The sequence below is a fragment of the Ursus americanus genome, chromosome 1, assembly GCF_024610735.1.
Source record: "Ursus americanus isolate L20-20 chromosome 1, mUrsAme1.1.p, whole genome shotgun sequence".
NCBI lineage: Eukaryota > Metazoa > Chordata > Mammalia > Carnivora > Ursidae > Ursus > Ursus americanus.
The window spans coordinates 70,642,845-70,655,854 of NC_142127.1; the positions used below are offsets into that span (position 1 = coordinate 70,642,845).

At 35.4% G+C, this 13,010-nt stretch overlaps 1 protein-coding gene across 1 annotated transcript in view; it reads left to right on the forward strand.

The window, feature by feature from the left end:
- The window catches only part of CCDC150 (coiled-coil domain containing 150), an 81,202-nt gene that overhangs the window by 14,574 nt on the left and 53,618 nt on the right, over positions 1-13,010 (forward strand). The window contains exons 6-10 of the mRNA XM_045806376.2: positions 1,845-1,961; positions 2,798-2,927; positions 5,563-5,606; positions 6,911-7,003; positions 10,379-10,486. Coding sequence (XP_045662332.2) covers positions 1,845-1,961; positions 2,798-2,927; positions 5,563-5,606; positions 6,911-7,003; positions 10,379-10,486 — 492 coding nt within the window. The remainder of the gene's footprint in view (positions 1-1,844; positions 1,962-2,797; positions 2,928-5,562; positions 5,607-6,910; positions 7,004-10,378; positions 10,487-13,010) is intronic.

Genomic DNA, 13,010 nt, shown 5'->3' on the forward strand with positions numbered 1-13,010 from the left:
AAATTTATCGAAAGTCTAAACATTATTAAACCTTTAACCTAGTGATTCCTCTTGTAGGAATCTATCATAAGGAAATAGAAATGCAAAGAAAGATTTATTCACAGGCATGTTCAGCAGAACAATATTTAGAATAGTGAAAAACTGGAAAAACCTCAAACTTTGTTATTAGAGGTATGATTAAAAATAGAACATTTGCAAAATGGGCTTTCGTGTAACAGTTTCATGCCAACACACTTCATGTCTTTCAACTTTTTAAAAAGTTTTTAAACATATATCATCCATAGAGAAAACACATGTAAAATATATATGTATAGAGAAAACATATGTAAAATATGTATGTACAATTAAGGAAAAGAGCTATAAAGTGTCCTTTTATGTCATCTTCACTGGGGCTTAAAAACAGAATTTCTTTCAAGTTAACATCACTTCATAAAAGGGATAGTATCCTGCAATTCCCATTTAAGTTTGGAAGGATCTCTTTACCTCATGAGAAAAGAGATTCTTTTTTATATCTTTATCTAACTGATCGTCATTTCTTAAGAGAAACAAGGTTAGTGTACCCCAATTCTTTTTTTTTTTTTTAAAGATTTTATTTATTTATTTGACAGAGATAGAGACAGCCAGCGAGAGAGGGAACACAAGCAGGGGGAGTGGAAGAGAAAGAAGCAGGCTCATAGCGGAGGAGCCTGATGTGGGGCTCGATCCCATAATGCCGGGATCACGCCCTGAGCCAAAGGCAGACGCTTAACCGCTGTGCCACCCAGGCGCCCCAGTGTACCCCAATTCTTGAGTGGTAGTTTTATCCACTACTTAACAGTTTCTTCATTATTTCTTTAGACCTTCAAAGCAGAATTGGAACAGCTTTCAAAGGTTTGTTTATAATCCTATGGGATAAAAATTATTTAAAAAAAAAATAGGGAGATGAAGTAATCAAAGAAAAATAGAAGTTAAAAATGAAAGAAAATACAGAAAGTACATATATACTGAGGTGTGATATTACTGTTTTTCAGCCTTCTTTTTGACAAGTCTATTGTGAGACATCCATTTTTTACTGTAACACCATACATAAATTATATACACAAACATTTCATGAAGCATTACTTACCCTATTACATGCTGTGTGCGCTGATATTTTTTCTCTTTTTCTTTTTTTAATAATATTTTTTTATTATATTATGTTAGTCACCATACAGTACATCCCTGGTTTCTGATGTAAAGTTCGATGATTCATTAGTTGTGTATAACACCCAGTGCACCATGCAATACGTGCCCTCCTTACTACCCATCACCAGTCTATCACTTTCCCTCACCCCCATCCCCTCTGAAGCCCTCAGTTTGTTTCTCAGAGTCCATAGTCTCTCATGCTTCATTCCCCCTTCTGATTACCCCCCCTTTCTTTATCCCTTTCTTCCCCTACCAATCTTCTTAGTTCTTATGTTCCATAGATGAGAGAAACCATATGATAATTGTCTTTTTCTGCTTGACTTATTTCACTTAGCATTATCTCCTCCAGTGCTGTCCATGAATTAACTTAACCAGAGACGTAAAGGATCTTTATTTTTTTTCCCCTTTTGAAGTGCTGATTGCAACTTACTAACGTGTCTTGACCCACAGTTTTGGAAAAAAAACTTACACAATGGGAAGACAAGGGCAACAGATTTGAGTCTTCATTTCTTAGTAGTTTATCCCACAGGGAGAAACACAAGCTTGTTTCTGAGTAGTCATTAATGAACGAAGAATGGGGGTGAGATGGCATGTCTGGTAAACTTTTCATGCTGAGTTTGATCTTTGGCAAACTGCTGTCGTGTTCCCTTGGTCTTGCCTAACTGCAACTTGTTCTGTAGCTAAGGAGACAACTGTCTCAGGAGAAGCACCTAAGGGAATCTCTTGAGAAATCTGCATCAGCCATGCTATTCAAAATACAAGAAATGGAATCAACAGTGGAGGTGGAACGGAAACAGGTAGATCTTTCTCTCCTTATGTCAAGGAAGTGAAACCAAAAGAGAAAGCTGATATTTTACCTATAAGTCTTAAGTTTTGCTAATTTTCTCTAGATTTATTAAATTTTTGCCTGTATTATTATTTGAAATACCTACATGTAATTTAGACAATTCAGTTCTAAGTATTCAAGGCAATTAGTTCCAAATTCTAATACCTATGTTTGGATTACATAATCTTTATTTTAACCAATGGCCGTCCTTTATAATAAAACTATAAAAAAGATTCTACTTAAGGAATTTATGTTTTTGTTTTGTTTTTTAAAGATATTTATTTATTTGACAGAGAACACAAAGAGGAGCAGCAGGCAGAGGGAGAGGGAGAAGCAGGCTCCCTCTGAGTAAGGGGCCCGATGTAGGACTCGATCCCAGGACCCTGGGATCACGACCTGAGCCTAAGGCAGACACTTAACCAACTGAGCCACCTAAGCACCCCTACTTAAGGAATTTATAAATGATCCTTTATTGCTATAACTTGTGCTACCAATATGGTAGCTACTAGCCACATACGGCTCTTTAAAGTAGCTTAAATTAAAAAAAATTCAATTCCTCACACACTCTGGCCACGCTTCAAGTACTCAACAGTTACTTGTGACTGGTGCGTGTTGTGTTGGAGAGTGCACAGAAAGTTCTGTGGGAAGGTCCCACTGTAAAACACTGCACCCTGCTGAGATCTTTAACATAGAAACTCCCCTTCTCCCTCCAGTGATGTTAAGATGGGAAATCTGCCTTACATGTGTGCTCTAAGGTAGTTTGGTAGAAATCTTGACCTTACGGAAAGTTTTTCTTACACATTTCAGGTGCAGATTTTACAGCAAAACTGCGTTGCCCTACGCAGCTCTATACAGACCACCCAGGAACTACTGGCGCAGGAGCAACAGAAAAAAGGAGAGTTGGAGACTTCAATCTCACAGCTCAAGTCTGATCTAAGTATGAAAATAGATGCTAAAAATTACATTTCTGTTAGTTTTTTTGAGATTTCATGCAAAACTCTTAAGATCCAAAATTCTTGAAGAGGCCATTGTTACTGAGATTTACCACAGGACCGAATGTAAAAAATTGATTGCCTTTTTGTCTGTGGCACTGAAAAAAAAAAAGTTGGTAATAAAATAGAATTTGATCCTCTTAACTGTAAACTATTCTCTATTTAAATTCTTTCTCAGGTTTATTTAAGTGTTTGTGGACTTGGGGACATTGGGTTTCTAGAAATCTAGATGGACTTTTGGATAAAAGGACATTAATAAGGAAATAAGGCCTTTAATACTTGCTAACCTGATTCTAACCACTTATCATATCAGACTCTCCATTTTTCAGGTTGTCAGTCTATTGACCTGTATTTGTAGCAATGGATGGTTGTAAGTTACCTTAGAGCTTAATGTCCTCATTTTGCAGAGGAGTAAACAGAGTCCTTACAGGTGATTGAGCTAAGACATGGATGAATCTAGTCGTGATCCCACGTTGTTCAGTCGTGGTTCTTCCAACCCATCAGCCCTTGTCGTGTTTACTGTTGGTAATATACAGTTGTAAAGCAGTTTTCAGCCAGTATCAAATATAGGGATCACAGTGCAGTGCTTCACATGAGTAGCACTTCATGGTTTACCTAGAGGTTTCACACAAACCATCTCATGTAACACACTAAACTACCCGTACTTCCCAAAGTTAAAGCGAATAAATGGTGAAGTGAGACCTGAACCTGTATCTTCTAACTCCCATGCTCCTGCCAGTGCGCCTTCTATGCTCTGGCTGTAGTGAGGGCAAGGAAATGAAAACTATAAAAAACAGGGAGCAAAGAGTAATCTGTTCAGTGTTTTGTTCTATTGCTTTTAACAGAAAGTACTGTTTTTCCTTATAGTTGTTGAGTAGTGAATTATCTGTGGCGGTCTCACTGATAGTGCCCCAAGCTAATTTTCCATCTTCCTGTGATTGTGTGGCTAGAAAAAATAAATATATTTTATGGTGCTGCCACATTATCTCATTTGACCTTACAACCTTGTGAGAAAGATAAGAAAATATACCCCATTCTATTGAAGAATAAAAAGGTCTGTATCCAAGGACCCACGACAAATAGGATAGCTGGGACTAAAACACAGATCTTTCTATTATAGTAGTAATTTTTTTAATGTTACCTTCTCATTGGACTAATGCTTTAGTTTTGAATTTTGTAAAGAATATGTGGAAGACCATTTAAAAGATGGAAATTACACAGCAGTAATTAAAACTAACACGAGGAAAAGGAAGCCTGTCTGAATACCAACTATATGCTTCATATTGAATAACAGACTGTTTACATGCATGCAATTTGATTACTTTAAGGTACACACAGTAATGCTAACTAATTAATAAAAGGAATGCCTCTAGATATTTGCTTTAATGAATTTAAAAATGTAATTATTAGCAATAAACTTTTATACACACACACTAAAGTGATGAAATTGTTCTCCCAAGTAAGATAAACACTCCCCTTTCATTCTCACTTTGATTACTGGAATTTTTAAAAATCATATAATTATCTTTTTTATCCTTGACATATTTTAAATTAGCTTTTACTCTATTTAAAATGAGTCTTGGATCTATATGTTCAAAAAGTATAGTTTTTCTGACTCTATCCTACATAAAATGTGAGTTTTTATGTGTTTTGTAATTTTCTGGCTTTAGAATATATAAGTGAAATAAAATTAATAAATCTTTATGAATTTTTCATGAAACCAAAACGTCATTCTCAGAAAAGTTTACTTTGGGCTACTAGTATACAATGCCACACTGTTCCCCTCTTTCTGTCTTTGGTTTTATTTTCACTGTATATACTCTCTGGGTGGTTTCAGATCTTTTTTTTCCCTCACATAAAATCATCTTTCTGAGCTCCAGATGGTATCTTACTGCCAACTAAGCATCTATATATGGATGCCTTATAGATACCTCAAGACACACAGTGAATACTTAAATATTGCAATCATTCTTACTCATTTTATCCCCTGAAACTTCTCCTTGTCCTGTATTCCCTATTTAGTTGAAGAGTCTGCCACCCACTCTGTTGCTTAAATCTGGACACTAGATCTTCTCCTTGACTCATCTATTGCCTTTACCCCGCTAGCCAGCCGCCAAGTCCGGACAGTTCTCCCTGCTTGTTATTTCCGGAGTGTGGTTTCCCTCTGCATCCCCATCATCCTTCCCTTAGAGCCAGCTTTCATTGTTTTGTGCTTTGGTTACTGCACAGCTGCTAAACTGATTTCCTCTTCCTTATTGAGCCTCTGTTAGAGTATTCCAACACAAAGCTTTTGGTCAGGTGCCTCTCCAGGTGAAAATCCCTCAGACGCATCAGCCTCTATGCCTGGAGTAAAATATGACCTCATTTACTATAGCACGTGATTGGACTGTGTTCTTGATAATTTCATGACTTAGTTTCCAGTCTATAAAAACATGGTCGAAATACTTGGATTCGCCTTATTTACACAACATACAGACTGGGGTAAAAAAGAAAGCAAGCTTCTCAGGGAGAAGATACTGTGTGATTTCAATGTCATTATAGTAAGTTATTACCATAGTTATGTGGACTCTTTGTTTTTAGTTTCTAGAGATGAGCTCATTTCCAAGTTGGTTGAAGAAAATAAGGTAAGTTTTGAGGTTGTAGAGTTCAGAGATGTTCTTTCCTCTCTTCACTAAGTAATATTTCCTCACTCGTGTAGGTTTACACTTGTTCTGATTCTCCTGAAGTCTTTATTAGAAAAAAGTTGCAGCGTAAATGAGTCGTACATTCAGACCTGTTGTCAGCTGGGTATTAGGAAATCATTTCAGGCAGGTTATTACGGTTCGAAAAAAAGATGAATGAGCAAAAATTATGAGATGAATTTGCATCTTACCCTTATTGAAAAATAATTGTTATAAAGTTTTTTATGAAATATAAGAAATAGTAACTACTTTTTGGTAGCATTGGTTGCACAACAGTGTGAATATACTTAACGCCACTGAACTTAGCCCTTAAATATTTTTAAGTGAACTGTACACTTAGAAATGATTAAAATGGGAAATTTTATGTTATTTATATGTTACCACAATAAAAAATGGGAAAAAAAAGAACTATTACCACTTTTGTATCTTAATACATTTCTAAATCAACCTTAATGTGTAGATCCTGCTTGGAATACTTTTTCTGGGTTCTATCTCATCTTGTGGTAGGTGATGTTAAAGCCTTGAGATACTTCTCCTGGGACAATAGAAGAGTGGTCCTCTCTCCATAGGGAGAGGACTCGCACTTTGCCCTCCCCATTTCAGTAACTACCTGTTAGGGAAAGCCTAACCCACAATTCACACCTGTCACCTGTTTGTTTGTTTGATTCTTTTTAGAGCAAAGGTGTTTTCTTTTGCTTCACACCCAGGTATTCCTTGATGAAAACATCTTCACCTACTTAAAACTTTAAAAGATCTTTTAATGTGTTTCTTTGAAATCACAAAAAATCCTAACTGCTTAGGGAAAAAATTATATATAATATAAACGAACAAATATTCATCTTAGCAGAACTTTCTTGACTTGAGGATGCTAGTTAAATTTTTACATTACGGTTTTAGGCAAATTCTTTCCAGTTTGAAACTCCATATGAAAACATTTTTAATAAACAGTTTTTATAATTTATTTTAAAAGAGAAGTTTGAGAGTTGAGATAGCAAGATTTTAAAAAATTCTTTATGAGACACTTACCTATATATTTATCATTAGTACTAGAGCAGTGGGTGTTATACACAACTAATGAATCTTTGAACACTACATCAAAAACTACTGATGCTAATTGAACATTAAAAAAAGAAAGAAAGAACTTGAACTCATAGCAGCCAAAATACAGAATAGCTATTTTGATAGAGCTATTCGTAATAGCTCTCACATGTAAAAAAAGAGAGAACTTATTGTTTTTGCTCTTACAGAATGTGCAGATGTCTTTCAACAAGGAACACGAAGAAAATGCATATTTGAGGTCTGAAATAGTATCCCTTCATGAAACATCAGAAAAAGCACAGGTAGATCTTATCATTTCTATAGTTTTTCGATGTTAATTTTGTTTAATGAGGAACTAAGAACAAAGATTAACCCTGATTGTATTAATTCAGACCGTCACCATAGGTATAATCAGCATATAACATATTTCAGGTGTACACCATAATGATTCAGTATTTGTATACATTGCAAAATGGTCAATAATTCTAGTTAACATCCATCACCATATATGGTTACAAAAATTTTTTTTCTTGTGTTGAGTACTTTTAAGATTGACTCTCTTAACCACTTTCAAATATGCAATACAGTATAAACTATAGTCATCATGCTGTACATCCCCATAACTCATTTATTTTATAACTAAAGTTTATACTTTTTGACCCCTGTCACCACTTTCTCCCATCCCTTATACCTCCTGCCTCTGGCACCCACTGTGTATCTGTGAACTTGGTATTGTTTTTTGTTTTTAGTTTTTTTTAAGATTCCACATATAAGTGGGATTATATGATATTTTCTTCCTCTGGTTGACATATTTCATTTAGCATGCATTCAGGGTCCATCCATGTTGTTGCAAATGGCAAGAGTAAATTTTTTTTGTGTGGCTGAATAGTATCTATATCTATGTATATACACACACACCACGTTTTCTTTATCCCTTCCTCTATCGATGGACAGGTTATTTCCATATCTTGTCTATTGTAAATAATGCTGCGGTGAATGTAGGGTTGCAGATATCTTTTTGAGTGTTTGAGTGTTTTGTTTTCTTCAGATGAATACTCTGAAGTGGAATTGCTGGATCATATGGTAGTTCTAGTTTTAACTTTTCGAGAAACCTCGGTACTGTTTTCCACAGTGGCTGTATCAATTTATGTTCCCTTCAACAGTGTAAAGCATTCCTTTCTCTCCACATCCTCTCCAATACTTGTTATTTCTTGTCTTTTTGGTAATAACCATTCTAATAAGTGCGAGGTGATATCTCGTTGTGGTTTTGACTTGTATTTCCTGGTGATGAGTGATGTTGAGCATCTCATGTGCCTGTTGGCCAACTGTATGTCTTCTTTGAAAAATGTCTGTTCAGATCTTTGGCTCATTTTTTAATCAGATTTTTTTAAGCTACTGAGTTGTAAAAGTTCTTTATATATAATTTGGATATTTACCCCTTATTAGATATATGATATTAATGTATGTTTGCCAATATTTTCTCCCATTTAGTAGGTTGCCTTCTCATTTTTTTGATGGTTTCCTTTGCTGTGCAGAAGCTTTTTAGTTTGATATAATCCCACTTGTTTATTTTTGCTTTTGGTGTGAGACCAAGAAAATTACCTATGTTTTCTTCTAGAAGTCTTATGGTTTCAGGTCTTATGTTCAAGTCTTCAATTCATTTGAATTAATTGTTATGTATGGTACAAGATAATGGTCTCGTTTCTTTCTTTTGCATGCACCTGTCCAGTTTTCCCAATACCATTTATTGAAGAAACCGTCCTTTCCCCCATCACAAAAAGCAACCATTTTTGTGTTTACATGTTACATAATTTTTTCAATTAAAAAACCAAGAATCAAGATTGATTCTAAATGTATAAATTCATACCATTGCCATCCAAATTTTTTTTTCATAAAATCTGTTTCATCTATGAACCATTATCCCATTAACTACATTTCCCATTTCACCAAATCTCCTATGACACATAAGTATATGAGATGTACTGCTAAATCATGCACTAATTTACACTTTGCCTGTTTGCTTTATAATTTACTCATTAAATACATAGCTTTCATCTCCACCTATGAACTTCTAAGCAGTTCAGTGCCATGGGTTATGCTTACACTTTCTTTGTACCTTTAATAACAAACAGCACAGTAGGAACATAATGAGTGCTTGCTGGATTTTAGAGTTATGTGTAATTATTTTCTGTGGGATGGTGGTTGCCAAATTTAGCTGATGTGTGTGTGTGTGTGTGTGTGTGTGTGTGTATGCAGGCAAACAAGTTATTTCTCATAGGATCAATGATAATAGTATTAATCACTTAAAAGAACTTTTTGTTAGTACAATTTGATTACTTTGATGTTGGAATCAATGTTGCTGTGCTCTCTTTATGATAAAGAAAATAGAAAATAAATGTGTTATTTTATAAAATAATAAAAATAACTACTACTCTTCCTATGGTAGTAGTAATTAACGTTGACCAAACCCATTCTATGTTCCAGGCATAATTGTAAGCACCTTATGTTACTAACAAATTGTAATGCTTGCAATAGCACTACTATAGGAAGTTATTATTCTCATTTTAAAGATAAGGAAGTTGATATACAGAGAGGTTTAATAACATAGCTAATAAATGGCAGAGTTAAAATTTGAGCTCAGGCATTCTGGTTCCAAAGAATATTAACTATTTCTTTTCAAGGATCAGAGTTCATATCTGTCTTACCCCTAGGTATTCCTTGGTGAATAGTTTATACATCTGGTTCTAATTTTAAAATGTCCCTGAACATGTTCATTACTTCTTTACTATACTACCACTTATGCTTTCCACATAGTTTTTCATTTCTTTAGTTTCTTTACTTTCTTGTTATCATTTTTTTGAGTTTTTTTTTTTAATTGATCCTATAGACTTATTTGTCCCCATCCTTGAAGAACTTGTTCATGCAAAGATAAGATCCTTGGGGTGCCTGGGTGGCTCAGTCTGTTGAGCATCCGACTCCTGATCTTAGCTCAGGTCTTGATCTCAGGGTCATGAGTTCAAGCCCTCTATTTGGCTCCACGCTGGGCGTTGAGCCTACTTTAAAAAAAAAAGATCCTTGGCAAATACACTTTGCAAAAATAACTGATAAATAAGATAAATGTTTTCCTCAGGAATAAAAATTTCAAATATCAAAAAGACAAGAGAATTATGTGATAGATTTGTTCCACAAAAGATTTTTGTTTTATTTTGGGTAATCTGTCTTGTGAAATGGTACAGTTATCTATATTTTGCTTTTATGGATACTGTAATTGGTGGTGAAAGAGCTTAGACAGTCTGTATTATTAGCTAACAATTCTGAATGCTCATCTAATTTTGGGAATTAATTTCTGTAATATTGGCTAGGCATCTGCATTGTTACGTCCATTCTGTAGATATCTTGCTCTGCCTCACCAGTGTTTAAAATTGTGAACAGGAGGTCAGTAAGCCGTTGAACGCTTCAGTTGCTCCATCAGATGAACAAATTTCTCCTTTTGATTTAGAATTATGTAGGGTGTTGACTCCTAATATTTGAAAGTATTACCTAATGAAATATCAGTTGGAGATAAGCTAAATAAATTAGGTTCACATACAGAGTGAGATACTATGCCATCTTTAAAAATATGGTAAGTAAAAATATTTACTGGAGAGATCTGTGATTTACTGTACATATCATCTTAGGTTTCGAATGACCAGCTGACTAGAAAGTGTTCAGAGCTGAACAGCATGCTTGAGACCGTTAATATGGAAAATGCCAGAATTATTGCTGACCATCAAGCCATTCTGCAGGTATTCATTTAATAGTAGTCAATTTCTGATAGAATCACAAGAAAAGTCCTTGGCTAGGAAATTAGGAAATGTGTATGACCAAGTGGCTATATAAAATATTTTAATAGTTCCAAGAAATTTAATGAATTATTTTATTTTTTGATTAGTAGTTTTCAATTTTCATCAGAGAGGTTGTTTAGCCTTATATTCAGTCCTTTCTTAATGGTTTTTTTCTCAAATACCATTACTTTAAGAAAAGTAATTACCTGTCCCAAATACTTACCATTTCCTCAAACACCTGTGCTTTCCCATTTTGCTTATGCCATTTTTTCTTCTGAGAATGGTCTTTATTTCATCTTCAGCTGTTTGAAATTCTGTTCATTCTTTTAAGACTCAAATTAACCAGGAAGCTTGCTCACTCAAACCAGAGAGAATGAGTTTTCTCTGTTAACTCGTACTCTTAGGACACTAAACAGACTCTCATAATAATAGTTCACTTTTTTTGGAGCATACTTACTATATACCAAGCATTATACTAATAATTTTACATATATTACCTCCTGTAATTCTAGCAGCCAGTATGTAGAAGACTATTTTTTATCCTCATATTATAAATAAGGAAAATGAGGTTTAGGATGTATATCAACTTGCTTGAAGTCATCTACCTAGTAAGGGGGATAAGCTGAATTGAAACCAAGGTCTGACTCCAGAGTCAATGCTTTTAATTGTTACATTATGCTGCCTCTCTATTTCGTGTGCTGTAGCAGTTTATATGTGTGGCTCATTTCCTGGATAACATTGTGAGCTTCCTAGAACTGGGGACGTCGTCTTATACATGTTTGCTATTTCCCATGGTGTTTACCACTGCACATAACAGATAATAAATATTTTTCATTAATTCAACAAGCACTTAGTGTTTACTCTGTGCAGGTATGATGCTAGGTCTAGATGGGGTTATAGTGGTGAACAAGACAAAATCTCTCCTTTCAGACTAACAATTTAGTAGAATAATGTGACATATGTAAGTAACACTGTCACAAACATTTTAAAACTTTGGAATGTTACACAAATGGGATTTTATTTTCCAAAGGTGTGAAGGTTTGCTTTGCAATCAAGTATTGTTAAGATAAAAGTGTTTTAAAATATGTTTACAGAGTAATTGTTAATATGTACTATACTTGCAAAAGCTTTATAAGTTGTAGGTAGAAAGGATGTGTCTAAAAATGTTCTGTTTTGAGAAGTCCATAATGGTGAGCCGGAGAAAATAAATTTTGCAAAATAATTACAGACATACATTGTTTTGTGCTTTGCAGATAGTTGCATTTTTTACAAGTTTAAGGTTTTGTGGCAATCCTGCATCTAGCAGGTCCGTTGGTGCCATTTGTCAACAGCAGTTGCACATTTTATGTCTCTTTGTCACATTTTGGTACTTCTCACAGCATTTCAGACTTTTTCATTATTATTTTTGTTCTGGTGATCTGTGATCTGTGATCTTTGATGTATTATTGTAATTGTTTTGAGGCACCACAAACCATGCCCATAGAAGATGGCAAACTTAATAAATGTTGTGTGTGTTCTGGCTGCTTTGACTGTCTCTGCCCCATATCTCTCCCTCTTCTCAGACCTCTTATTTCCTGAGACCCAGCAATAATCGAAATCAAGCCAGGTAACAATCCCAACAGTGGTCTCTAAGTGCTCAGGTAAAAGGAAGTGTTTCACATCTTTCATTATAAATCAAAAGCGAGAAATGATTAAACTTAGTGAAGAGGACATGTCAAAAGCCAAGATAGGCCTCTTGCACCAAACATTTAGCCACATTGTGAAGGCAAAGGAAAAGCTGTTGAAGGAAATTAAAAATGCTACTCCACTGAACACATGACTGAAAAAGCACAACAGCCTTACTGCTGATATGGAGAAAGCTTTAGTGGTCTGGATAGAAGATCAGTCCATCTACAACATTCCCTTAAACCAAAGCCTAATCCAGAGCAAGACCCTCACTCTCTTTAATTCCACGAAGGCTGAGAGAGGTGAGGAAGCTGCAGAAGAAAAGTTGGAAGCTAGCAGGGCAGTTGATGAGGTTTAAGGACAGAAGCCGTCTCCATAACATAAAAGTGCAAGGTGAAGCAAGTGCTGATGTAAAAGCTGCAGCAAGTTCTCCGGAAGATCTAGAAGATAATTAATGGAGGTGGCTACAGTAAACAACAGATGCCATTGGAAGATGCCATTTAGAATTTTCATAGCTAGAGAGGAGAAGTCAATGCCTGGCTTCAAAACATGCCCTTTCTTTTTTTTTTTTTTTTCCCCTCCCACACAATGTAAGGGAAACTTTATTGAAGCTGCAGGGCCATGGGCTAGGGCAGGAGGCTGCCCTGTGGGTGAAAGAAAAGCTGATGGAAGGGCCTTAGTTGACCATCCTCTTGGGGCACAGGTTGTTGGTGTGGCTGTGCTTCTGGCAGCAGTTGATGGTGCGGGGCTGTGGGCAGGTGTAACACTTGGAGCAGGTAATCTCATCACAGTTGTATTTCTGGGTCAACTAGAGGAGGGA